At 45.4% G+C, this 27,401-nt stretch overlaps 3 protein-coding genes and 1 long non-coding RNA gene across 4 annotated transcripts; all 4 read left to right on the top strand.

Annotated features, from left to right (window-relative positions):
• Window positions 1-312: 312 nt before the first annotated feature.
• On the top strand, window positions 313-1,364 carry LOC120651429 (NAD(P)H-quinone oxidoreductase subunit S, chloroplastic-like). The gene has a single exon (XM_039928902.1). The coding sequence runs from the start codon at window positions 445-447 to the stop codon at window positions 1,183-1,185; it is 741 nt and encodes a 246-aa protein (XP_039784836.1). The 5' UTR covers window positions 313-444; the 3' UTR covers window positions 1,186-1,364.
• A 766-nt stretch (window positions 1,365-2,130) lies between these two features.
• On the top strand, window positions 2,131-3,182 carry LOC120651428 (NAD(P)H-quinone oxidoreductase subunit S, chloroplastic-like). The gene has a single exon (XM_039928901.1). It carries the CDS (start codon window positions 2,263-2,265, stop codon window positions 3,001-3,003), a length of 741 nt encoding a protein of 246 aa, XP_039784835.1. The 5' UTR covers window positions 2,131-2,262; the 3' UTR covers window positions 3,004-3,182.
• An 8,227-nt stretch (window positions 3,183-11,409) lies between these two features.
• LOC120651427 lies at window positions 11,410-15,732 on the top strand. Its single transcript, XR_005666178.1, has 4 exons — window positions 11,410-11,588; window positions 13,444-14,767; window positions 14,878-14,990; window positions 15,094-15,732. It is a non-coding gene; the product is annotated as an uncharacterized LOC120651427 (long non-coding RNA).
• A 6,430-nt stretch (window positions 15,733-22,162) lies between these two features.
• Window positions 22,163-24,291, top strand: LOC120647996. The gene is made up of 2 exons (XM_039924785.1): window positions 22,163-22,730; window positions 24,047-24,291. The coding sequence occupies exons 1-2, from the start codon at window positions 22,163-22,165 to the stop codon at window positions 24,289-24,291; spliced, it is 813 nt and encodes a 270-aa protein (XP_039780719.1).
• Window positions 24,292-27,401: the final 3,110 nt, after the last annotated feature.

Genomic DNA, 27,401 nt, shown 5'->3' with positions numbered 1-27,401 from the left:
TCAAATTCAAGGCTTTGCGAAGTTAAAGGTTGTGAAATCACAACTCCGAATTCTCGACACGTTAAGATGTTTTTAAGCAGGTAATTGTATGTTTTTGTTTTCAATTTCTAATACCTATAGCTCGCTCGTTTCCAGTAATATTTTATTCAATTTCTTTTCGAGAGAATATTAAATCTCAGCAGGGAGAAAAACCTATTTACGCCACGTGAGCAGTACGGTGGCTTTTTTCGTTCAAAGAAACAGTTCGCCGTGGATGTCACCAGGTAAACTATATCTAGGGGGGGGGGGGGGGGGGGGGCCGCCACGTGGCAGCCATCGAGCGGGGCGCCTCATCCTCTGTCCTCTCCCTCTTGGCCTCTTCCAGCTCCACACGACCACACATCCAAACCACTCTGCCCTGCCTCTGCTCTGCGCAGCTCGCGGGCGGTCCTATCCACTCCTCCAATGGCGCCGCCGCCCACCACCGCCTCCTTCCTCCGCCCGCCGACGCTGCCCCACCACCCTCACCCGCGCCTGCTTTCCCGGCCTCCCTCCGCCTCCTTCCGCGTCGCCGAAATTCTCGGCGGCCGCGGCCTCTGCAACGGCGAGGTCGGCGTCCGCAAGGAACTCGCCTCCTCCCCTCCTCCTCCTTCCACCACCACCACCCCCTTGTCGCCCGAGTCCTCCACAGAGTCCACGCCCACGGACGCCGCGCCGCCAGCGGTGGACCCGGGCGCCTTCGAGAAGGAGCTCCTGGGCCTCACCGGTGGCTTCCCCGGCGGCGAGGTCGGCCTCAAGGACTTCGTCGCCAAGAACCCGCCCCCTCCTCCTCGTTCCAAGAAATCCAAGTCCCAACCCCAAGCCGGCCAGCTCTCCGCGCCGCCGCGGCCGCCGGAGCTCCCGCTGTTGCTGCCCGGCATGGTGGTGCTGGTGAAGAACCCCAACAACGCCTACCACAAGTACTGCGGGATCGTCCAGCGCGTCACCGACGGCAAGGTCGCGGTGCTCTTCGAGGGCGGCAACTGGGACAGGCTCATCACCTTCAACCTCGACGAGCTCGAGGGCAGGGAGAAGGGCCCGCCCATGGTCAACCCCAAGTCCGTAGTGCTGGAGGACCTCGTCGCGGAGCTCGACGACGATGAAGATAAGGAGGACGAGGCGGCCAAGAAGCAGAAGGAGCCCGAGGGCAGCGTTGCTGCGGCATGACCATTCTTCTTGTTCCTGTTATATATCCTGTATGTATGAATGTATGTATACAGCTAAAATGTTTGAGGGCTAAAGAAAGCAATAATATAACTGTTATATGTATAGTTGGAAAATGATTGTGTGACTTGGGGGCATCGAACAATTGAAGGGTTTCTTGCTAATTGTGATATGTTTGATCACATTTGATGTTTGGCCTCGGATGCCTTCTCCACTTCCAATTATAATGCTACTATTGTTTCAGTTTAAAAGTGAGGACATGCTTGGAGTATTGGTAGTTCAGTAGTTGGTACAGAAAGATGGACAGATGGTTGGATGAGAAGTTCAGTTCTGTGTCATCAGTGTGGCCACATTATGCAGGTAAGTTTTTGTAGCTACAATGCTTAATTATCTAGTATAGGATTTGGATGTCAATTGAGCTAGAACACAGATTTTACATAAAACTGGTTAGAGTTGCCCAGCTGTCAATTTATCCTCTATGCTGCTGTATTGTTAAATCAATTACTTTTTGCGTCTTTTTTTTTGAGAATAGGAGGTTCCCGTTTTATTTCAAGGAAACAAAGCACAAAGGTTCAGGTTTTAATTCAGTACAGCAAAAAGAGAGTTTTTGAGACTCACTAGCGACTCTTAACCCAAAGCTGAAGCATGTATGCCAGCAGATACAAAGACATCGACTGAGGAAAGATGAGGGGCAACAAAGGCTTCATCTTCAGATGGATCTTGCGTACTGGCAATGGCTCTGAACACCACGCCAGTTGATGCTGCCGAATCTGATTGCACCGCCATCTGGGAGCTTGAGGAGGGTGCAGTCGCTTGCGGTACCCAGGAGAGTCGCAGTGGTCGGTGCAGTCGTTCCATGAGGTCCTCCACCAGCCATCGAGCGGGGCGCCTCGTACCAGGTAAACTATATCTAGGGGGGGGGGGGGGGGGGGGGGCGCCACGTGGCAGCCATCGAGCGGGGCGCCTCATCCTCTGTCCTCTCCCTCTTGGCCTCTTCCAGCTCCACACGACCACACATCCAAACCACTCTGCCCTGCCTCTGCTCTGCGCAGCTCGCGGGCGGTCCTATCCACTCCTCCAATGGCGCCGCCGCCCACCACCGCCTCCTTCCTCCGCCCGCCGACGCTGCCCCACCACCCTCACCCGCGCCTGCTTTCCCGGCCTCCCTCCGCCTCCTTCCGCGTCGCCGAAATTCTCGGCGGCCGCGGCCTCTGCAACGGCGAGGTCGGCGTCCGCAAGGAACTCGCCTCCTCCCCTCCTCCTCCTTCCACCACCACCACCCCCTTGTCGCCCGAGTCCTCCACAGAGTCCACGCCCACGGACGCCGCGCCGCCAGCGGTGGACCCGGGCGCCTTCGAGAAGGAGCTCCTGGGCCTCACCGGTGGCTTCCCCGGCGGCGAGGTCGGCCTCAAGGACTTCGTCGCCAAGAACCCGCCCCCTCCTCCTCGTTCCAAGAAATCCAAGTCCCAACCCCAAGCCGGCCAGCTCTCCGCGCCGCCGCGGCCGCCGGAGCTCCCGCTGTTGCTGCCCGGCATGGTGGTGCTGGTGAAGAACCCCAACAACGCCTACCACAAGTACTGCGGGATCGTCCAGCGCGTCACCGACGGCAAGGTCGCGGTGCTCTTCGAGGGCGGCAACTGGGACAGGCTCATCACCTTCAACCTCGACGAGCTCGAGGGCAGGGAGAAGGGCCCGCCCATGGTCAACCCCAAGTCCGTAGTGCTGGAGGACCTCGTCGCGGAGCTCGACGACGATGAAGATAAGGAGGACGAGGCGGCCAAGAAGCAGAAGGAGCCCGAGGGCAGCGTTGCTGCGGCATGACCATTCTTCTTGTTCCTGTTATATATCCTGTATGTATGAATGTATGTATACAGCTAAAATGTTTGAGGGCTAAAGAAAGCAATAATATAACTGTTATATGTATAGTTGGAAAATGATTGTGTGACTTGGGGGCATCGAACAATTGAAGGGTTTCTTGCTAATTGTGATATGTTTGATCACATTTGATGTTTGGCCTCGGATGCCTTCTCCACTTCCAATTATAATGCTACTATTGTTTCAGTTTAAAAGTGAGGACATGCTTGGAGTATTGGTAGTTCAGTAGTTGGTACAGAAAGATGGACAGATGGTTGGATGAGAAGTTCAGTTCTGTGTCATCAGTGTGGCCACATTATGCAGGTAAGTTTTTGTAGCTACAATGCTTAATTATCTAGTATAGGATTTGGATGTCAATTGAGCTAGAACACAGATTTTACATAAAACTGGTTAGAGTTGCCCAGCTGTCAATTTATCCTCTATGCTGCTGTATTGTTAAATCAATTACTTTTTGCGTCTTTTTTTTTGAGAATAGGAGGTTCCCGTTTTATTTCAAGGAAACAAAGCACAAAGGTTCAGGTTTTAATTCAGTACAGCAAAAAGAGAGTTTTTGAGACTCACTAGCGACTCTTAACCCAAAGCTGAAGCATGTATGCCAGCAGATACAAAGACATCGACTGAGGAAAGATGAGGGGCAACAAAGGCTTCATCTTCAGATGGATCTTGCGTACTGGCAATGGCTCTGAACACCACGCCAGTTGATGCTGCCGAATCTGATTGCACCGCCATCTGGGAGCTTGAGGAGGGTGCAGTCGCTTGCGGTACCCAGGAGAGTCGCAGTGGTCGGTGCAGTCGTTCCATGAGGTCCTCCACCACCCGCTCCAGCTCTTGCACCTGTACATCCTTGCACAGAGCTCGGCAGTTCCTCAACATTTTGATTAGCTTGAGCAGTAGGTCCTTCTCGCTTCGCCACTGTCTCGCCTCAAAACAGAGATTATTATGCAGTTTCCAAGTGCACCACATCAATGCAGCACAACAGGTATTAAGAACGGTATTCTTTTTGTTGCTAATCCACCACCTAGCCACTAACTCAAAATTGGCACCCAAGTTTGTATCGAAAATTTCAGATAAGTGGCACCAAATAGCAGAATGCACACAACCACCAAAATTTGCGTTACTTTTTCTGAAGGGCACCAAGACTTATCTTTAGTGCGTCTTGGTTTTGGTTGCTGGTGTTGATAATAAAGTAATTGATTCAAACACTCCTGAAATCTGATCTACAGGAGAAAAGGAATGGTATGGATCTGATAACAAGTGCACCGTGTGTATATTATGTGTACAATAATGCTTCTTCATAGGCGTCCGCGGGTGACGGAGACATAACACAAAATTATCCATGAGCTGTTGCAAAAAGAAAAAAAAATCTGCATGTTGCCGTTCTTATTGGATGTTCCGTGAAACATGACATCATGTTGTGGTAGGAAATTTCTATCCTAGAGTCTTATGTCTGTGTAATTTTTTTTCTCCAACACGCAGGAGAGCTACTATCCTTATATGAAGAGAGAAAGAGTGGTCGAATTACAGAAAGAGTAAACTGCACCCACGGTGCAACAACTTGTATGGTTGTATCACTTTGATCTAACAAGTTGCAAAATGCACAAATTGATACATGAACTTGTGAAATACGTGCATGTATGGTTACCGAGGGTATTATATGGTGGAAGGGTATGAGGACTATAGCTTATTTTGTCATTGTAATGGGCTAAACATGTCATGTGAGTATATCTCATGAATATCCCATATTTAGTGTGTAATTATAATGAACTAAACATAATGTCAGTGCTTATAATTATGTTAGTGCTTTTTATCACTACTAGTTTTGACTAACTATATTTTCAGATTATTTTGGATCTTTATTAACTTTTATATTATCATTATTTTGGACCAAGTATCCAGCTTCAATTCTGAATTATAGTATTCTTTGTTGTTGACTGTGGCTATCAATTGAATAAACCAAATGTATGTTGTTCAACATTTGGTTGTACACAATATTTAAATAGTATCCAAACTAAAGTTTTGTAGATGGTTTATCATGATTCAACACATATTATATCCTATTGATCCTTACTTGCCCTCAGCTGTTGTTCTCTTCCTTCTCATATTGTTTATTTTAGGTTCATATCTAGCACATTATAATCACACAATGAAATATGATTATTTTTAATATATTGATAAAGACATGTTTATTGGACTCACACCATAAGCAATAGTCAATGTGATCTTCACCATGGTAAAATAAGTATATGTGACTGTACTTGCGCACATTTGACAACTTTATATATATGTTTGCACAATTTGCAACTTGTTAGATTAAAGTAATACGACCATGCAAGTTTTTGTACGGTGGGTGTAATTTACTCTTACAGAAAATATACCTCACCTTGGACCAGAGTGAGTAATGTAAAGAATTAGAAAAAGGTTATTACAAAAAATCTAACACACAGGACCAAACCTCTAAACGCAAGAATCCTAAGGTTGGGTTCCTCCCAGCTCGAGGCAGAGGGTAGTAAGCCCTTTAGCCCCAGCAAACTGCCATAGGTTGGACTCATCCTTGAAAGCTTGAATTGCCACTTGCAAATTTGGTGGAGAGCCATCAAGTGTTTCTATGTTTCCATAGTGTCCAAGCTCCCAGAATGCAGAAGGAATTGAAACCCTTCTTAAGCTGTTTTGGAATCCTCCCCTCAGCTTTCTTCCACCAATCAGCAAAAGAAACTCTCCTTGCGGGTGTCAAACTTTCCAAGGTGAGAGGCTGCAAAATGGCACACCAGAATTGTCTTGCAAACACACATGTCATGAGAATGTGTTGGAATGTTTCGTCTTCTTGATTACATAGATGGCACCGCTTAGGATGAGGCACACCTCTTTTCTGCAATCGATCAGCGGTGAAGCAACGATTCCGAATAGCTAGCCATAGAAAAGTTTTACATTTGCCCGGTGCCCAAGTCTTCCAAAGTTTCTGCCATGGCTCTAAGGTAATGGAGCCAACAAAATAACTTTTGTAGGCAGATCTTGTAGAGAAAACTCCTGAAGCTTCATTTCTCCAACGATGTACATCCTCTGTATCATTCAAGTTAACCTCATATAACAGATCCCACAGCTCAAGGTATTCTGTTAGACCACGCAAACCAAGTGCATTTCTAATATCTGTCACCCAATCATTATTATTTAAAGCTTCTGCTACTATTCTCCTATTTATCAATCTCAAGGGCACACTTTCTACGATCTCTGGGGCCAGGTCTGCAAGACAGCAGCCATGCATCCACCGACCAGTACAAAATAGAGTATTCCTTCCATTCCCTACCGTACATTTAATTGAAATTGCAAACATAGCAGAAGTGTTGGAGTAGACCGGGACCTATAAACCTGCCCAAGGCCAATCAGGTCTGGTCTTCTCGAGCCAATGCCATCTCATTTGGAGCGCCCATCCCATTATCTTAAGGTTGTGGATACCCAGTCCTCCAAGATCAATGAGTCTCATGACCTTTTTCTAGGCCACTAAACAGGTTCCACCATTAATAGTCTTTCTTCCGGTCCACAAGAACCCCCTTCTGATTTTATTGACAGCTCGCAAGAACCATTTGAGAACTTTGATTGCGACCAGAATGTAGATGGGAATCACAGTGGGCACAAAGCGAGTTAACACTGCTTGACCAGCTAGAGTCAAAAGAGAGGCTTTCCAACCTGAGCTATTTTCTCAACCCAAGCTAGCAGATCTCCTCTTCTCAGCTTGTTGTTCGAAATAGGTAGACCCAAGTAAGTAGCGGGAAAAATAGATGTCGTGCATTGCAAAGTATTGTTTACTAGCTCCCCAACATCCTCACCACACTGAATGAGGATCACACAACTTTTCTGCCAATTAGTTTCCAGCCCAACAGCCTCACCAAAAATTTGTAGCAAACTTTTAGTGAGTTGTAGATCTTCTCCATTAGACCTGATAAAAAGTGAAACATAATCCACATAAAGAGAAAGCCTTTGCCCATTGGCAATTAGGGGAGATAACAGTCCCTCCGAATCAGCCTTGACAGACAAGCTGTTTACAACATCGATGACTAGGATAAATAACATCGAAGAAAGTGGGTCCGCAATCCCCGTTTATGAAAAATAGGAGCTCTTGGTTCTCCATTAAGTAAAATCTGGGTAGAGGCTAATAGCAGCAAGTTGGATATGGGCATCCATCTGCATAATGTGCTTTTAGCCTTTTCTTGTCATTCATTGACATCTTGATTTGAACCCTATTCCCTACACTCTATTCCATAATTGCCTCTCTTAGCTTTTGAACAGATGGGAATACTAGACCAGCAGAGAAGGTGGGGTTGTTCAAATCCTCATCTCTGAATGGCTTGAAGTTCATGCTGTCATCTCTACCCTCTTCATTTGGTAGGTCGAAAACTTCCTCATTAGTGTCTTCATCTATCATCTGTTCTGGTCTACTTGTGTTCAAGTACTTGAGTCTTCTCCCTTTGGCTTTCTTGTTTCCTTTTCCCGACAGAACCTCATCCTCACCATCAACAAAGTCTTCAAAAAGGTCATCATCATCATCCTCCAACTCATAATCACTGTCCACAAAGTCATCATTTGAACTATCACTATCATGGCCAGCTTCTTCTCCATCAGCAAGTACATGGTCTTCAGCTGATGCTGTCACATTCCATTCCACTCTTTTGTTCCTCAAATGAGTGTACAAAACAGGGAGCTTCTCACCAGCTATTTTCTCCACAACTTCAACTTTTTTAGGCTAGAAACCTTTGGCAAAGAAGCTACCGAATTTGCTAAAATGTCATCCCAATCAAGACCCCCAATGTTGTCTTCGTGATCAAAATAAACCACCATATTCTTGTAATTATGCACCACAGCTGCCATCACATTGATGTCATGGTCCCAGCGAGCACCCTAAGACCATCTGCTAATGTCTTTTTTAGTAAAAGCCAGTAAAACTTCAAACTTGGGTTTCCTTTTATAACCCAATTGCTCCTGAAAATCCTCAAACCGGAGCAAGGACCATGTATCTCAAGTTGTCTTTGGGTACTCAGTACCCTTACCCAAATCCATACCCGTTGTATTTGAGTAGGGTATGGGTTGCCCATCTCGACCTGGATATGGTTAGGGTATGTATGGATAATACCTGTTTTACCCATATACCCGTTAGTTCTTTATCTATTCTTATATGTTTCGTAGCTCTGCTCTTGACATGGGACCCACATGTATATGTAGCTATACTGTTTTGTACAAAGTAGCTGTCGGTTATATTGAGTCATCTCCAACAAATTTCAGTCAATTTTGATAAAATTTTATAGTGTGAATGCGAGGTTTTATGTCCAGGGTCGAGCTCTTGACGTGGAGCCCACATGTAGGTCTAGTCACACTAATTTGCACAGAGTAGCTGCCGGTCATACTGAGTCATCTCCAATAAATTTCAGTCAATTTTGATAAAATTTTATAGTGTGAACGCAAGGTTTTATTTTCAGGGTCTGGCTCTTGACGTGGGGCCCACGTGTAGGTCTAGCCATACTGCTTTGCACAGAGTAGTTGCCGGTCATACTGAGTCATCTCCAACAAATTTCAGTCAATTTCAACAAAAAATTTATAGTGTGAACGCGAGGTTTTATTTCTAGAGTCCGACTCTTGACGTGGGGCCCACGTGTAGGTCTAGCCACACTACTTTGCACAGAGTAGCTGCCGGTCATACTGAGTTATTTCTAACAAATTTCAGAAAATTTTGATAAAATTTTATAGTGTGAACGCGAGGTTTTATTTCCAGGGTCTGACTCTTGATATGGGATCCATTTCAACCCACCCCATTTGCAGGTCTATTGTCTACCCATTGGATTATCCATACCTGTTGGACAATTATGCACTTATTTGGGGATGGATTAATTGGGAATGGGTAACTTACGGATATAGGCGTGGATACAGTCCCTCCCCAATGACAACATGACATGTATCTGTCTCCACGTGATCAAACCAGTCCACTTTCACATCCACATATGACCGTAGGTGACCAGCACCAACAAAGAAACCTCCATGGTGTAACTCAACAGTGGCAGCCAAAATTGGCAATAACCGAGGCCGACCGGTCTGGGCCTGTGTAATCTGAGTAGGGTTAGGGTTTGTGATTTAGAGTCCTATAGTTACCCAATTTGGAAGGGGTACGTCTTCTCCGGCCTATAAAATAAAGGCTACGGTCGATTGAGGGTTTTTAACCACAATCGAATCAATACAATATACTTTTACTCTCTTTTCCAAACCCTAGATTTTCCAACCCCTTTGTTGTTTTTTGCTCGTCTCTACAGCGTTCAAGGGCGTCTTGGATGGCCTGCCGATCTCAAGACAACCCTAGTTCTTCAAGCTCCGACAGGGTCCCTCCTGAGCTTGAGGTTCTAGGTTTTCGCGTGCCTCTGCTTCCAACCGGTTCGGCCGGTCTGACCGGTTGCCGCCTGAAGCTCGCTGGTGTTGATCGCTGTGATCGTTCTAGCTCATCCGTGTGTTGACCAGAACAGCGTCAACAAACTCCTCCCTGCCCTCACCTACATTGTGCACAAAAAGAATAATCTTGATTATATTGTCCAAACCCTAGTACTAAACCCAAATCAATAGCCAAACTAGCCTACAAGAAAATCCGACGTCACCAATGCCCTAAACCTACCCGATTTCATAGCCTAAATGGAACAAACGGCAATGAGATTAGGTCTTGATCCACTCACCGTACACGAGAGGCGCTTCCCCTTTCTGACTCAATTGCGCCACCACCCTAGACCGTAGCGGTGGCAGACTTCTCCAACACTCCAAGCACTGCTGCCTAGTTCTGTCGCCTTGTCCAGGAACCAACAGCTGCTGCAGCTAGCAATTACACCAACCTCAACACCGCCGGAGGAGACGGAATAGGCGGGAATGGCCAGGAATGACAAGACGATGGGGAGGCAGATTTTTTTTAATCGGTAATGCTCCTCCTCGAGTGTCTAGACACACTCTCCCATCGGACACCTACGTGGCGCAACCTCGTCCAAGTGTTTATCTATTCTTGCAAACGTTGCTTCTTCCACCCCTATCTTATCTTCTTCCAGCCAAGACTCACACACGCTCCTCATCTCCCCATGCTCATACCAGCAGCCATGGCTCTAGCGTCGCCTAGTCCCTCAATACCTTGGAGCCCCATGGCGTGACCGGCGGTGCACGAGGCGCTGTGAGGAGGATGTCAGCAGGTAGCAGGGCGCGCGTCGGCGGTGCGGGCTGCTGCTACCTCCATGGCCATGGGCGCATCTGGGCATGGGGTAGCAGAGCTCGAGGGTGTGGGGCAGCGGAACTCGCACGGCGGTCGAGGGTAGAGCTCCCTGTGCCTAGGGGCGGAGCTCGCCGGCAGCGTGGTCGGCCGCGAACCTACGCACCCCGCGGCTTCCCCCACACCTGTCGACGAAGGAGCTCCTGGCGGCGTTCATGGCGGTTAGCTCCAGGAGGTTGCAGTAGAGATTTTAGAATGTTGCAATAGGTACTTCATGTTGCATTAGAGATTTTTCGATGTTGCAAGTGCTATAGATGTGCTGGGTGTTGCAAATGAATGCATTTTTACGATGTCGCACGATTGATTTTCTGAGATATTTTGATGTTGCAACAGTTGAGTTTTGATGTTTCATATGTTGATTTCTTATGTTGCAATCCATCATGTTGCTTGTAACATCAGCCGCTATTGTAGCGGGAACTTTTTTTACTCTGGTGGTACCGTCCGACGCTAGCGCCCCGGATCGGACGTCTGGGCGCTAGCTGCTCTGTTTTTTAATTTCTTTTGGTGACTTGGATGGCCAGATCCACGTCAGCTGACCTACTTGGCAATCCCAAGTATGCACTAACCTCTGGCTTAGATCTGATAGGACCTCTAATGATACCTGAACAACATTTAGATATAGTAATGGCATGATTTGAGAGTTCGTGGATCGGGATGACACAACAAGATAAGTTTGAGGACCGCTCGTATATTTTACTCTATTTTAATATTATGTTTCATAGAACTAATACTTTGCCACACACCAGTCTCAGTGGCATTTCGATGTCATTTAAATCACTGGTGATCACATGGCAATGGCGTTTAGGTGCCATTGGATGTACACCTTTAGATAAATGTATCACATAACTGGCTAATCGCCATTCCAATCAAATTTAAATATTATGGCTAACTATAGCTTTTTTTTCCCGAAAAAGCTAACTGTAGTATGTGAGAGAGCTCATCTTTAGTACGCATTGATAATTAGGTTGGTCGTTCATGCATTTTACTTAGATAATTTTATTCCTAATAAAAAATCTATAGGTTTAAAACGATCTAAATATTATGATCGCATCTTACCAGGTGTCTGGGCTCAGCTCAAGAAGCTCAATAACCAGACCGAGTTGCGCTTGCACTCATTCCATTCCATTCCATTTCCCAGCCGCCTGCACAATCTTCTGCTGCTTCCCCAGTCCCCCACCAGCGGCAGAAGCCAAGAACCCACCCTCCCCATCGGCCGCCGGCCGCCGCCATCTGCGTCGCCACAGACCCATCCGAGGTGAGTCCGCTCCCTACTTCCTCCAACCCCTTATTTGGTATTTTGGTCCGGTTGGCGAATCCCGGAAGAGCTATAATGGTGGAGGCGCCGGCTCGTCTTCTTGTTTCGTTTCTTTTCTTACATGCTCCTTGGATGGATTCCTCGCAAGATATTTGGAGTTTCTCGTATTTTCTCCATTATGCGATATAGTCTAGTTACGGATGCAGATTGGACCCCTGAATTTTAGGTATTGGGGGTGCATTGGTCCCGGAGTTTGTGCTGAGAAGCATGATGGTTACATTATCTTTATGCGCGTCCGATGCAAAAATATATGAGCGTTGTTGGCCGCTAGATAATTAACTTTGGGATTCCGGTGGAAAATGGAGTAGCAGGAGCAGGGGACTTGTTGTTGTACACTGGATTGAAAAAAAAAATGGTTTCATAACCACACTTTGTAACCATTCTTTGGTCAAGATCTTGGAAATCTGAATGTGGAAGCCCATCCAATTTGCATTTACTAGAAATTTTGATCTAACTTGTTTTGTGGCGTAACAGAAGCCTTCCTTGGTCTTAAGTCAGTTAAATGTACTATGTTGGCCTGTTTCTCTAGCTTTAGTAAAGATTAGTTGCCAGGCTAATGTGTTGCTTTTGATGCATTGCTTACAACAGTCATGCGCAAACAGAAGCATATATGCTGATTACAACTCTTGGCACACTCCTTACGTTTTTCCCTTGGATGATTTATTTTAGTTTTAAATTCTCTATTCCTTCATTACAATTGTATACAATATGGTTGGAAATTTTTAAATGTCTTTGACTGAACATATATAGTACACGAGAGAAAGGAGCTTGTGCACAGCAAGGTCGAGGAACTGAGAGAATGTGTGACAAAACGGAGTAGGGCCTGTTGATGAAGTGTGCTGTCACAGGCCATGTTCTCTTGTGTTAAGTTGATTAGTAAATTAGAAAATAGTGGAGCTTACACCTGTACCAGTCTTCAGAGATGATGCTATGCAAATGTGTTGTCAGTTTTCACTTGTATTACTACCTCTACTCAATTAATGCTACACATACAAAAACTCTACATATGTGCTGGCTTAGACAATAACCACCACACAAAACCTTTCAATTGTTAAGCTGAAGTCACCAAGCAACATTGTTGTTGTCCAAATCAGCATATAAGTGGAGTTTATTTTTTGTAGATTTTGTTAGTAGATGCAGTACTCCATCCACTCAACTAATTATGATATTGCTGACAGGAAAATAGGTTGTTTTCTGCTGTTTTTTTTTGTATGCAACATCATGATTTGTTGAATGCAGGTAGTATTATGACTTTGAATAAATGAAAGGCAAAATAGCCGAATTCATCCCTGAACAATCGTGCTTGGCTCAGTTTCATCCCTCAACTATGAAAACGTCCAATTTAGTCCTTGAACTATCAAAATTGGCCCAACTTCGTCCAATTGCTGATGTGGCATGCCACGTTGGCACCCTAAGCTGGTTGGTCAGTGACAAGGCGAGCTAACGTGGCTTGCCACATCAGAAAATGGACGAAGTTGGCCAGTTTGGATAGTTCGGGGACTGAGTTAGACGTTTTCATAGTTCAGGGACAAAATTGAGCCGAGCACGATAGTTCAGAGACGAACTCAGCTATTTTGCCTAAACGAAAGATATGTTTGCTGCTTGTATGTCCATTGTCTGTAAGGATTGTCATGCACATCTGAATTCAAGCACCACAAAATGATGTTGAAATATCACTCAATATTTCGACCTGTCATAATCCATTTGTTCATTCTAGTACCTTCTTTTTATGTAGCTTTTTGTTAATTCTGTTTGTTTGAAGGACCAATTTTTATTCCTTCTCTGTCAACTACAGAATAAGCAATGAAGGAACAAGAAAATGCACAAACTACCGACAGTGCAAAACGGATAGAAAAGAAGAGGAAAAAGGTTATGGAATGTATAGCCACATGGTTCAATGAAGCTGGGATTCCATCTAATACTGTTTGTCTGGAAAGTTTCAACTTAATGTTAGAAGCAATTGGACAATTCGGCCCTGGTTTATGGGGTCCCTCTCCAAGTGAGTTTGATGGGTCATTATTGCAGAGACAAGTTTTGGATATTAATAATTCAATTGAAACATTGAAGAAATCTTGGGCATTGGAAGGATGCTCTGTTCTGGTTAACAGAGGGCATGGTGATAATGAATGTTTGATATTGAACTTAGCAGTTCATTGTTCTCAGGGTTTATCTTTCCTTCGTTCCATCCGTCTACCGTCAGACAGGGACAATGAATCGTATGTATTTGAGCTAGTTGACTATTGCATCGAAGAAATTGGAGAGAACAGTGTGGTGCAGGTCATCACAGAAATTAATCCAACGATGAAGTCAGCAAAAATGCTCACTAAGAAAAGGCCCAACATATTTTGGACTTACTGTGCTGCAGATTGCATTGACTCGATGTTTGAAGACATAGGTAATATTCCTTTGGTCAGGAAAACAATTGCTAAGGTAAGGTTACTAACTGCTTTTATTTATGGCTGAACACATTTGTTAGACATGACACGCAAGTTCACCAGGCAATGGGATTTAGTTCATGTTGGGATTACTTATTACACCACTTGTCTCTTGAACTTGAAGAGCCTTTATGATAAGAGGTTTGAGTTGAAGGCTATGTTTATCTCCAAAGAAAGGGAGGACAGCAAATGGTCGAATGGATCTGTGGGCAAGAAATTCTATAATCTAGTAGTTAGTAATGAGTTTTGGCATGGAGTGCTATATACTATAAACAGTTTTGAGCCCCTAGTGGATGTTCTCAGGAAGATGGGCAGTAACAGCTCTATGGGGTCCATATATGGTGTGCTTACAAACGCGAAAATGGAAATTGCCTTGCGTTTTGAAAACAATGAAGAGCACTATTCGCCAATATGGGATAATATAATTTTTAGATTAGATGCTGCCCTCAGGACACCGTTGCACCTAGCTGGTTATTATCTGAATCCATTCTTCTACTATCAGAACAAAGATGAAATTGAAAATGCAGAAATCTTCAGAGATGCACTTGTTGAGTGCATGCGTAAAATGTACCAAGATCAGCTTACACAAGAGAAAATTGTGAGTCAACTGGATCTTTACAGAAGTGCTTCACAGAGTTTTGGGACGGTTCATGCCATCCGCTCTCAAAAAAAATCTCAATCCAGGTGAGTTCCATTTTGGAGGAAACTCTAGGTGTTTTCCGGTTTGCTTCATTGCTTTCAATAATGATTATTTTGTAGTTCAATATTGAAGGTAACAGTTCTCCTATTTGCAGTTTCTTGGTGGGAGTTACATGGCGGTGCAGCAAAGGACTTGAGCAGAATGGCACTATGGCTGTTGAGGTTAACATGTGGCTCACTGGCATATGAGGAAAGTTGGATCGAGCAGGTAATAAAGAATTAGGCTAGTTTCAAGTATTCATGTGCTAGTTCCTCTTATCATCATCTCATTTGTGTAACTATGAGCTTACTCTTCTTTGATTCCTCTTCAGCTGCATTAAAAGAAGCCATGTTGGATTAAACGTAAGCAATTCGAGGATTCAATCTTTGTGACGGTGAACAGAAGGATACAAGGGAAAGCTCAAATGAGAGATAGAGACCCTGTACTTGCATACCTTCCTGATGAAGATGAACCATTTGACTGGCTGGTGGGCATGTTCCACTTTCAAGCGGAACAACTTGAAAATGATGGTTTACGTATGGCACGGGCGAGCAGTAGTGAGGAAGCAGCACTGTCTAAGCAAGCAAGAAAACTATTGGACTATGACGAGTATAGTTCATCCGAGGAAGGGTGCGAGGATGATGAAGAACCACCAAAGCGCTCCATCATTAAGAAGGCATCATCCAGTGCTTCATGCTCAAAGCGAGCAAAGAGGCCACGGTCCATCGACCAGTGTGAGGGAAGTGATGGAAACATCAGCCACTAAGTTCTGTTAATGATGCCCGGTCTGTTGACTTGTTTACTGACCTTGGACTTATTGCTCACGTTGGGCAGTTGACAAATGTATGCCCTGCTTTGGTCTGGATGCTTTTGTCTGTAACGTCATACATCCAGTTTGACATTGAGCGAGCTACTTATCGACTTTATGTTGGCTACCTGAGCTTAAATATTGTTTGGTCCCATGCATGAACCCGCTCTCTCATCTCCACTTGTTCAATTCTGTAATTGCGAGCTTCGTTTCAGCACTTCTTCACGTCATGCAATAAGTATGACGGATTCAAGGACTGGAAGCGTGTTAGCAGCAGTACAATCAGCAATATCACCAGGTAGGAGCAATGTCCAACACACAAACACATTTACCCTGAAATAAATTTCCTATAAGCGCCTGTTATGGATTTTAGAAAGGGTAAGTTGGTAATGTAGGCAAACGTGAAAACAGGATTCGGCTTCGGCTATATTGTTTTATTTAATTGCGCCTGTCAAGACATCTCATGATTTGATCCAAAAGCTAAAACAGGTAGAAAACAAGTGGGCAATTGACTTTTATATAGCTACACTTAAACATCTTTTATTATAGAACAAAAACAAACACATGCATATACACTATCCCTAATTTGCGTGCGTAATATTCGTATTACAAAGAGTCATTGGACCCAGAAAGAATGAGATTAAGGAATTTAAGAACTAAGAACGGGCAGGAATAACAGAAACCTAGAGGAGGGGATGGTGACAGTGGGCTAGGGTGGAGACAGAGCAGATGTTAGTGCAGCAGCCGAGAATAGGTGTTCGTCTTTCTTCTTGTAATCTTGTTGTAGCTCTTCTGTACACTTGGCTCTCCACATCCACTAGGTTCTACTGGAACTGTAAAATTCCAGCGAGCCTGTACAATCCTCTCCCAGCCAGGGCCCCAGCTGGTAGCAAACTAATTACACTACGTCGACGAAACAAGGCCCGCCACACCTGGGGGTTTTCTGGAAGATAAATAAGCTATTCATTTTTAAAGCCCACTTTAACCCAATTATCTGTTACAAATATGTTCAACATTTCAATAAAATTAACTCAACATTTTGTTAAACATATTCAACATTTCCTTTTAAAACGTTGAAACTGTAAGGACAAAATATTAAAATTGGAAACATAAAATGTTGATAATACTAAAATAAAAATGTTGAACAAATTTATTCTCCGGCGAGCTTGCCATTTTTTCTCTGGCGGCAGCGTGCGCGGCAGCGACGCGCAACGGCAGGAGCAGCAGCCGCAGCGCGCGGCAGCATGCGAGCAGTGGCAGCGCGCGCAGCAGCAGCCTGCATAGCAGCAGCAGCAGGCGCGCGGCAGCAGGCACGCAACAGGAGCAGCAGCCGCAGCACGCGCGCGCGGGAGCGGCAGCAGCGGGCGGGGCGGCGGTAGTGGTGCAGGGTGAGGAAGAAGGAGGAATAAGATTAGGGATGAGGAGATCCAATGCATGAGATGGTTTGCACGAATCTCAAACAGTGGAAGATAGATAAGAAAAAATCTTCCGGAAGATATATAGGATTTCTGGCCCCACCTTCCTTTTTTTTTCTCCTGCCCACATTCTTCGTTGGGCTGTTTCTTTTGTTGGATATATTCTAAAAGACTGTATTTTTATTTTTATCTTCTATTTCCCTATCATAAAAAAAATAGTTTGTTTTCTCAACTCAAGTGGATAAGTTTAGTAGAACACTCCAATGAAAAGAATGTTCTAACTTCAAAAAATATTCTACTTTCACTGAAAAATGTTCCAGTTAACCAAATTTGTCCTTGAAAGTCAGATTTTCTTTAAATTACTAGTAGTTTGTTTAGTTGCTTAACTTCGGTAATGGGTGGTTTATGATATCAAAACTTGATTAATTGCTTATGCTCCATGGAACAACTATTTTGTTTAATGTTAAAAATTAATTAAACCATGGAGTGACCATCTAGGATAGTGCTCTGGTCATAGTTTGAAATTAGATGTCACTGCCGGCGTGTCACCGCCGGCGGGAACGTCTCGCCCCCTCACCTCCGGCTCCTACCAGGTGCGCATGCGCTCCTCCCGTGTCTTCCGCCCTGCATCGACCAATACTACTTGTCGTCGAATCGAATCATGGACCCGCGCCGTTAATTATATTCTAGTCCAATCGCTGCTGATATATCCTCTGTAACAGCCCTATGTTGATTAACGAGCTAAATATGTCATCATGTGCATCATTAAGCATTAAGCATAATTACCTCACACTTAAGGAGTGAATCAACACTTAGGATAATCCACTGATTATGGTAGTGGCGGACAGTCCACCCCTATACGGCGGACGGTCCGCAGTTATGCCACGTGGCCGACCATGGTTCACCTTGGACTCATCGACTTCACTACCACGTCACCCCACCCGCGGACGGTCCGCTAGTGCACCTCTGGTGCGTGTCATGCGCAGAAACTTAGCGCCGCATACCCTCGCGGACCCCACGCGTCAGCCACGCCTCCTCTTCCACCAGAACACCCTGTGCTCTCTCTCCCTCATCCCATTCACTCAAACTACTCTCTCTCTCTCTAACCCCAAGCCATGGAGGAGCTTCACCCTCTCCTCCACCATTGAAGCCTCTTCTCCTTGCCGGAGCCTCGCCGGAGATCGACGCCGATGAGCTACACCACCCGATCTTCTCTTCTTCCTTGGGGAGGAGCTTCCCCAACGAGTTCTTCTACTCCATCTCCTCCTTCAAGCCCCAAGCAAGGAAGACGACCCCGAGCTACTCCAAGCCTTCTAGGATTTGAGGCCGGTGAGTGTTTCCCCTCCCCGATCCATTCCCCATTGCCTAGGATTTGAGGCCAAGAACTCACCTAGAGCCCAATCACCATTGTTGACCTAGAGCTTCAAAACCCTAATGCATGTGAAGTTTAGTTGCCAAAGTGAACTCCCTAAACTCCCAGGAACCTCTAGGAACAAACCCCACCTCAAACCATGGCCAAAATCGCCGGCGGCGAACTCGCCGGTGAGCCTCGGCCGTGTCGCGGATGGTCCGCCTGACTTGGCCGGACGGTCCGCCAGATTCCCCAAATCAACAGAGCCTCTGCACGATTCCTAAACTTTCAAAATTTGAGAGGCGGACGGTCCGCTTAACCTACGCAGACGGTCCGCGATTTAGTCAGAGAACATATTTTCACCCAACACGGTCCGTACCTGACCGGGGGACGGTCAGCCAAATGGTCCGCCGTTTAGAGCCGGACGGTCCGCTTCTCCCAAGCCGGACGGTCCGCATTTAGTTGTTCTTTACCCTTACACTTAGCTATTATTAATCCACATATGTACTACATGACTAGCCCCTTTTATCATAGTTTTGCAATGTTAAATCATACCTTCTCATACCATTTGCATACCATGTCAATCATTCATGGCATATTTATTTATCATGCATCATTGCACTCATGTGGAGACCGTGACGCCGGAGCAAGAGGAGCTTGAACCGGAGATCGTTGGAGACTCTACTCCCGTCGAAACTCAAGGCAGGCCCCTAAGCATTTCTTACACCCTATTTTGGATCAATGAAGTATATGTGTCTTGTTTGCGCATGAGTTACTATATATATATCATTGATTGCATAGAACCTATTTGATGCATTATCAACCTTGATTAGGATATCATCCTTAGATGAGTATGCTTGAATAGGTGTCACGAACTATATGCTTAGCCATGCTTAGCTACGGTACAAGACGAGAGGTGGCAAGGTCACCACCACTCGCGAGCTATAGGATGTTTGATTAATTTACATGATTAGTCAAGAATGGATAAAAGTTGAGCAAATATGAAAGATGATTCGGACTTGGGCAAGTATGATAGGGCCATGTTGGGATGGAGCTCACATGGTTAGTCTTGCTTGAATTGATTAAGGACCGATGCGTAATCACTTTGAGTCACATCTTGCCTTGATCGGATTCGGTGCGAGTTGTGACGGAGTGTGATCAGCGGGTCCGGTGCATTTGTCCTTCTCGACAATTCGCTCATAGCCGGTTGTGTTTGTGTGAAAGGTTGAGGCATGAATCAACAGTTATCCTTGGCCGTGGGAATGGTCGTTGGTCTTGTTCTCGTGTGGGAAAAGTTGTATACCCTTGCAGGGTTTTTGATCTATTGCAATAGCTTCGCTCTTGGACATTGAGCATGCTCTCGTACTTTGACTTTAACGTAGAGTTACCGAGGAAGTTCATGGAAGATTGAGCTTATGATTTATGAACACTTTACTTATGTAATTGTTTGATGCATGCTTTAGAGATCATAGATGCTCTGTCTATTGCTTATTACAACTTGATCAAAGTTAGATGCTTTTATGCAAAAGTTAAATACCATACCCTATCCTTGCTACTAACCAAATGCATTCTCCTTGAGGTCGGGATAGTATATACCCATATTGGATATGTCCTGCGAGTACCTTTTGTACTCCTGGTGCTATCGTTAAAAGTTGTTGCAGGTGATCCGCAGTCGGAGGCCGTCTTTGGGTACTTCTACCCTGCGGACGGAGGTGCGGGTGAGGAGTAGATGGCCGGTGGCTATGAGAAGGGCACTATCGGTATATAGTGTTAACCTTCTATTTTGTATTATGTATGTAGTGAGCGCGACGTAAAACTTTCCGCTGCAAAAACTCTGAAACTTGATGTCCTTGTACTTGAACCTCTTCATGTAATCTAAACTCTATGTACGGTTGTGCTTGTGTGATGATGTCTACATGTTTTGCAAGTGGAGTGTGTTTAAATCCTGGGCGGTGCTCATGACACATTCCAAGGACTACCGGGGTTGGCCCTTTTTAATCTAGTTGATCAATAGACGATAAATTGATTAAACGGGATCAAATTGGGCTGGTTCCTCCTAGCGTGGTATCAGAGCTATGGTTGCATTCCATGCATGGTTATCACTAAAATTTTGTTGTGAGGCACGTTTAGGAACAAAAGGGTGATCACTAATAATCAATTGTTTGTAAAATGTTGCATTTGTTAAGGTTATATTCTTCTATTGTGTATATATCTCTTATCTTCAATAGAGCTACTTTTCTTACCTTGAGGGCTGCACATTAGTTATTATAAATATGTTCACTAACTCATCTTGTCTTACTCATGATAAATGAACGGGAACTTGGGCCAATTGGTCATGGTGACTCGGGCCGAGGAGGCGGAAGGCTTTCCTCCACTCCTTGCTGAGATGCTTTGGAGAGGCAACTTCTCGCGGAGGCCGGAGTATTCGGTCTTTGCGAGGGGACTTGGGCCGGGCATGGTGGACTATGTTGCCACCGTGTTCATCCCAAGACGCTTTGTTGAAGGGGTCACGGAAGCTCACAATACTTCAGCTCATGGAACTTTAATTGAGATGGCAATCCAAGAAGTGGCGTACAAGGCTTTGGCAATTCTCCGCCAAGAAGTGATCGAGTCGGAGCGTCACCCATTCACTCACTTCCCAATTCAAGGACCATTGCAAGGTGTGAATGTGTTTGAGATGGGAATGGGAGGTGCTAGCTTGTATGAAAGGTGTATGTCCGAGTTGGTGGCGGCACAAGACCGAAGCCTCCGTTGCATCCGAGCGGAGTTAAGGGAGACAAGACGTCGCTTCAACGAATTGCAACGCACCGTGGATATGTATGTTCGCATGGGCCGAGTGCCTCAAGATGTGTTGTATGGACCCAATGATTACACCCCACATGAGGCAGCACCATTGGAGCTTCGCTTTCCTTTAGTTCAAGGCATATATCTTTCTCAACATGTGGTGGGGCAAGCACGTATGTCTAATGGGCTGCGTGTGCGCCGCTTTGCCCCCACAACTTTGACTAGAGAGACCATATTTGGTGGTGAACATGCACCCCTCACTCACCCGGAGAACCCCGAAGACACCGGATCCCCTCAATATCACCTTCTTGATGACTTCCCACCATACTTCGCGAGAGGTCCATATGGTCCCTTCTAAATATTTATGTAATCCTATGGCGGTTATGAGACTCCTCGAGTTATATAACTCGTTGTAATGTATCGCCTATTTTATGTAATCGAATAGTTAACTGGTGAGACCGTGTGAGACACTAGTTAGCTATATGCCTATGTAATGTACTACTATATATTATCTATGTGGACCTCCGTTATGTTAGTTGTGTGCCATGTTATTATGCGTATGGCTGCGACATGTCATCATTTATCATCATTCATTCATGTTTCTTTTAAGAATATGGGGGGTACTAGATATATGATTATGGTTACTTCCTATGGGTGATTCTTAGTGCTGTCCAAAATTCTTTAGTCTCATTGTTCCTTGATCCATCCTATCTATGATGTCAAATTTTATTCTCACACATTTGTGGTTGATATCTTACATAGTTGTGCAATTTTCTTTGTGCAATTGTACTATATCAATTTTCCTTTCTCCCGGTCGCTAACTTCCTTTGTGGTTGGTGGCAGGATGGTCGAAAACTCTGGTGCCGGTGGTGATAATGGCGAACCGCCTCTCCCTCCTCCTCCTCCTTTGCACCCAACCCTTGTGGAGATCCTTAGAAGGTCGGAGGAGAGCCGACAAACGCAAAATCAGATTATGCAAGCCATTGTGCAGCACTTGGGTGGGCAGGGACATGGTGGACAACGCCATGGTCATTCCGCTTTCATGGCCACCGACCCTCCTATCTTTCGTGGATCAAAGGAGCCTTTGGATGCTGATTTTTGGCTGCATACCATAGAGGAGAAATTTGGTCTTATTCAGTGCAATGATCAAGAGAAAGTTAATTATACGGCTCATCAACTTCGAGATGCCGCGGGAGCTTGGTGGCATGGATACAAGGCACAAGTTGGAGAAGGTCACCATGTGACTTGGGCTGAATTTCGTGAGGCTTTTCGAGCATATCACATTCCCAAGAGTGTGCTCAACACCAAGAGGGATGAGTTCCGCAGGTTGCGCCAAGGCAACAAACCCGTGATGGAGTATGTCAATACTTTCAATTATCTTGCCCAATATGCCTTGGAGGATGTCAACACGGATGAGAAGAAGCAAGATCATTTCATGAATGGGCTGTCTTTGAAGCTACAATCTCATCTTTCCACCACGGATTTTCGGGATTTCAATGACATGGTTAGCAAGGCGATCAAGGCCGAGTACAAGATGAATGCATTTGAGAATGAGAACCGTAAGATTGATATGGAGAACCGCAAGCGGGCTGCCTCTTCTTCAACCGGTGGTAACTCGCAACGCCCCCGCACGGGATTTCCTCCTCCACCCCGTGCGCCGGGTTTTGGTGCTCCTCAACCCATGTGGATGGCACGCCGTCCTCCGGCTCCCCAAAGTCAACCTCCTCGTGCTCCGGGGCAGCCGGGAGGCGGTGGTGGAAATACCTCTCGTGGGCCATGCTTCAATTGTGGCGGGCAAGGCCACATCTCTTGTGAGTGTCCATCTCCAAGAAAGGGTGGAGCCGGCAATGCTCCAAACCCTCTAACTCCTCCTCCTCCTCGTCAAGATGGGAGGAATGGTCAAAATTCCAAACGTGGCAAGTTGAATCATATCACGGCGGAAGAAGCTAGTGAGGACATGCAAGTTCTTGTTGGTATGGTTTCTATCAATTCTAATCCCACTCGAGCATTATTTGATTCCGGTGCATCTCATTCTTTCATGAGTAGAAAGTTTGTCATAGAACACAATTTTTCTATCCGGGTAGTACCTACTCCATTTATCATTGATGCTCCTGGAGCAACATTAGTTTCTAAGGAAGTGGTCAATTTAGCTCAACTTGAAGTATCGGGGTTGATTTTCATGGCAAACTTTGTGGTCATTGATCTAGAAGAATTGGATGTCATTATTGGGATGAATTGGATGACTAAACATGATGGGTTTATTCGGTGCGATCCTCGCTCTATTGAACTAGACACCCTTCCGGAGTACGAGTTAATCTTTATCTCCATGAGAAACTTAGTTCTCAACTTCATGCTCTTAATGCCACTATTTTGCCGGAGTTAGAGGCAATTCCGGTAGTGTGCGAATTTCCGGATGTATTCCCCGAGGAATTACCGGGGATGCCTCCCGACCAGGAAGTCGAGTTTGTTATTGAGCTACTACCTGGAACGGCCCCAGTATCTAAAAGACCATATCGTATGCCTCCCAATGAACTAGCTGAATTGAAGAAGTAGTTGCAAATTCTTCTTGACAAGGGATTTATTCGTCCGAGCTCCTCACCTTGGGGATGCCCGGTTCTATTTGTCTCAAAGAAAGATGGTAGCCTAAGGATGTGTGTGGACTACCGACCGTTGAATGAAGTGACTGTGAAAAACAAATATCCTCTTCCTAGGATTGACATCTTATTTGATCAATTAGCGGGTGCTAAATTCTTTTCCAAGATTGATCTTCGCTTGGGATATCATCAAATCAAAATTCGAGTGGAGGATATTCCCAATACGGCTTTCTCTACTCGATATGGGCTTTATGAGTACACGGTTATGTCATTTGGGTTAACCAATGCCCCGGCATATTTCATGTATCTCATGAATTCTATCTTTTCCGAAGAGCTTGATGTCTTTGTGGTGATTTTCATCGATGACGTTCTTATCTTCTCCAAGACCGAGGAAGAGCATGCCGAGCATATTCGCATTGTTCTTCATAAACTTCATAATCATCGTCTCTATGCCAAGTTTAGCAAGTGTGAATTTTGGCTCAAAGAAGTGGCTTTTCTTGGGCATATTCTTTCGGAAAATGGTGTAGTTGTGGATCCAAGTAGGGTGAAGGATGTGCTCGACTGGAAGCAACCTTAAAATGTTAGTGAAATCCGGAGTTTTCTTGGACTTGCGGGCTATTACCGTAGGTTCATTGAAAATTTCTCCAAAATTTCTAAGCCTATGACCGAATTGACAAAGAAAGGTGTAGAGTTCAAGTGGACCGATGCTTGTGAGAATGCTTTTCAAACCCTCAAGACCAAACTCACTACCGCTCCAGTTCTTGCTCAACCGGACATCACTTAGGGATTCGATGTGTATTGTGATGCATCTAGGATTGGACTTAGTTGTGTTCTTATGCAAGAAGGCCGAGTCATTGCTTATGCTTCACGTCAATTGAAGCGTCATGAAGAAAATTATCGTACCCATGATCTTGAGCTAGCAGCGGTTGTTCATGCTCTCAAATTATGGCATCATTATCTTCTTGGAAATTCTTGCAATATCTATACCGATCATCAAAGCCTTAAATATATCTTCACTCAAGCGGAACTCAATATGAGGCTAAGAAGGTGGTTGGAATTAATCAAGGACTACAAACTAGAGGTTCACTATCATCCCGGCAAGGCCAATGTAGTTGCCGATGCTTTGAGCCGAAAGGTCCAATGCCATTGCTTGTGCACTCGATCCGGAGTCAACACTCTTTGTGAAGATTTCCGGAGGCTAAATCTCTCTGTGGTGGAGCATGGATCGCTTGCTTCTTTAGTTATCACCTCCAATCTTATTGATGAAATCAAGAAAGCTCAAGTTGAAGACAAGGGCATGATGAAGCTCAAAGCTAGAATTAATGAAGATAAGCTCAAGTGTTTCAAGCTCGATGATCAAGGAATCCTTTGGTTTGGGAAACGTTTGGTAGTTCCCAAGAATTTTGAACTTAGAAAGAAAATTCTTGATGAAGCTCATGAATCTCAATTTTCCATCCATCCCGGTAGCAACAAGATGTACCAAGACGTGAAGAAGAAATTTTGGTGGACTCGCATGAAGAGGGAGATTGCAAGGCATATAGCCGAATGTGACGTTTGCCAAAGAGTGAAGGCCAAACATCTCAAGCCGGCCGGAACTCTCCAACCTCTTCCTATTCCTTCTTGGAAGTGGGAGAATATATCCATGGATTTTATTACCGGGCTTCCTCATAGTCTCCATGGGTACAATTCTATTTGGGTCATTGTGGATCGACTCACAAAATCTGCTCACTTCCTTCTGGTCAAAGCCAACTACTCCATTGAGAAATATGCCAAGCTTTACCTCACCAAGATCATTTGTCTGCATGGAGTTCCTAAATCCATAGTGTCCGATAGAGGTCTCCAATTCACCGCTCAATTTTGGAAAAGTCTCCATGATGCTATGGGCACCAATCTCACCTTTAGCACTGCTTATCATCCTCAAACCGGTGGACAAACCGAGCGAGTCAATCAAATTCTTGAAGATATGCTCAGATCATGTGCAATCATTTATGGGAAAGATTGGGATGAATGCCTACCCTTTGCTGAATTTTCCTACAACAATAGTTATCAAGCAAGTATTGGGATGTCCCCATTCGAAGCCTTGTATGGGCAGAGTTGTAGAACTCCTCTCAATTGGTCGGAATCCAGAGAGCGAGTGTACTTTGGCCCGGATATTGTTATGGAAGCCGAAAAGAAGGTGAAGACCATTCAAGAACGGCTACGGGCGGCTCAATCTCGCCAAAAGCAATATGCCGACCGTGGAAGGCAGGAGCTACGTTTTAAAGTTGGTGATCATGTCTATCTCAAGGTTACCCCTTTCAAAGGCACACAACGATTTCAAGAAAAAGGCAAGCTTGCTCCCCGCTATGTTGGTCCATTTCGGATTTTGGCAGGCGTGGGGCTGTCGCTTATCAATTGGAGTTGCCACAATCTCTATCAACAATCCACAACGTGTTCCATGTCTCTCAATTGAGGAAATGCCTAAGAGTTCCTATAGAAGCCACCAATTATGAAGATCTTGATATCCAACCGAATCTTTCTTACAAAGAGCATCCTATTCGAATTCTTGATCAAGCGGAACGCAAGACTAGAAACAAAACCACCAAATTTGTGAAAGTCCAATGGAGTCGCCATTCCGAGCGAGAAGCAACCTGGGAGCAAGAAGACCAATTTTGGCAATCCTATCCAATTTATTCGAAAACGAGTATGTGCATTCGTAATCCTCCCATTTATCTTGTTCAACATCTTCTTATTGATTCTAAGTTGATTGTCACAAAATCTGAAAAATTTCTGTTGTTGGATGCTTCATGTCTTGAGAAAACCCACTTCTAGTTGTGCTGTTTCTAGGCATTTTTCGTGTCTCACGGACAGTCCGGCCTTCTGTCGTGGACAATCCGCAGTACAAAACTCCAAATCCACCAGAGAGCCTGCAATCTGTGTCTTCCAGCTGAAATCACCTGCGTGCGGTCCGGTTTTTACCAGCGGACGGTCTGCCGTAGTTTCAAAAAATTGTACCAGAACCCTCCCAGAAACTTGTTGTCCCGCTAGTTTAGCCGGCGAACAGTCCGCCTATATGTCGCGGACGGTCTGCAGAAGACTTGCCCAGAATTACACAGAACCAACCCGAAACTTGGAATTCCCAGCCTTTTACCTGCGGACGGTCCGCATTTCTGGATCGGACAGTCCGCCGTAGACAAACCCAGGACCTCACCGAGCACAACCCTCTCTGGTAATTATTTTCCTCACTGATCCCCGGACAGTCTGCCCTACCTAGCGGACAGTCCGCCCCACCTAGCGGACAGTCCGGCCTCTTTTGAGGTCCTTAGCCAAATCTCGGGACGAGATTTTCCCAACGGGGGAGAATTTGTAATAGCCCTATGTTGATTAACGAGCTAAATATGTCATCATGTGCATCATTAAACATTAAGCATAATTAGCTCACACTTAAGGAGTGAATCAATACTTAGGATAATCCACTGATTATGGTAGTGGCGGACAGTCCGCCCCTATACGGCGGACGGTCCGCAGTTATGGCACGTGGCCGACCACGGTTCACCTTGGACTCATCGACTTCAAAGCCACGTCACCCCACCCGCGGGCAGTCCGCGACTCACTCGCGGACGGTCCGCGAGTGCACCTCTGGTACGTGTCATGCGCGCAGAAACTTAGCACCACGTACCCTCGCGGACCCCACGCGTGAGCCACGCC

The sequence above is a fragment of the Panicum virgatum genome, chromosome 9K (genome assembly GCF_016808335.1).
Source record: "Panicum virgatum strain AP13 chromosome 9K, P.virgatum_v5, whole genome shotgun sequence".
NCBI classification, from domain to species: Eukaryota; Viridiplantae; Streptophyta; class Magnoliopsida; order Poales; family Poaceae; genus Panicum; species Panicum virgatum.
Note: the sequence above shows the minus strand (reverse complement) of the source record. Positions and strands in the feature narration are given on the sequence as shown.

Coding starts and splice junctions, on each gene's coding strand:
- LOC120651428 (XM_039928901.1), top strand. CDS start 2,263: ATGGCGCCGCCGCCCACCACCGCCTCCTTCCTCCGCCCGCCGACGCTG.
- LOC120647996 (XM_039924785.1), top strand. CDS start 22,163: ATGGCCACCGACCCTCCTATCTTTCGTGGATCAAAGGAGCCTTTGGAT. Junction 22,731..24,046: donor TGCCTCTTCTTCAACCGGTG/GTAACTCGCAAC, acceptor TCTTTTCCGAAG/AGCTTGATGTCTTTGTGGTG.
- LOC120651429 (XM_039928902.1), top strand. CDS start 445: ATGGCGCCGCCGCCCACCACCGCCTCCTTCCTCCGCCCGCCGACGCTG.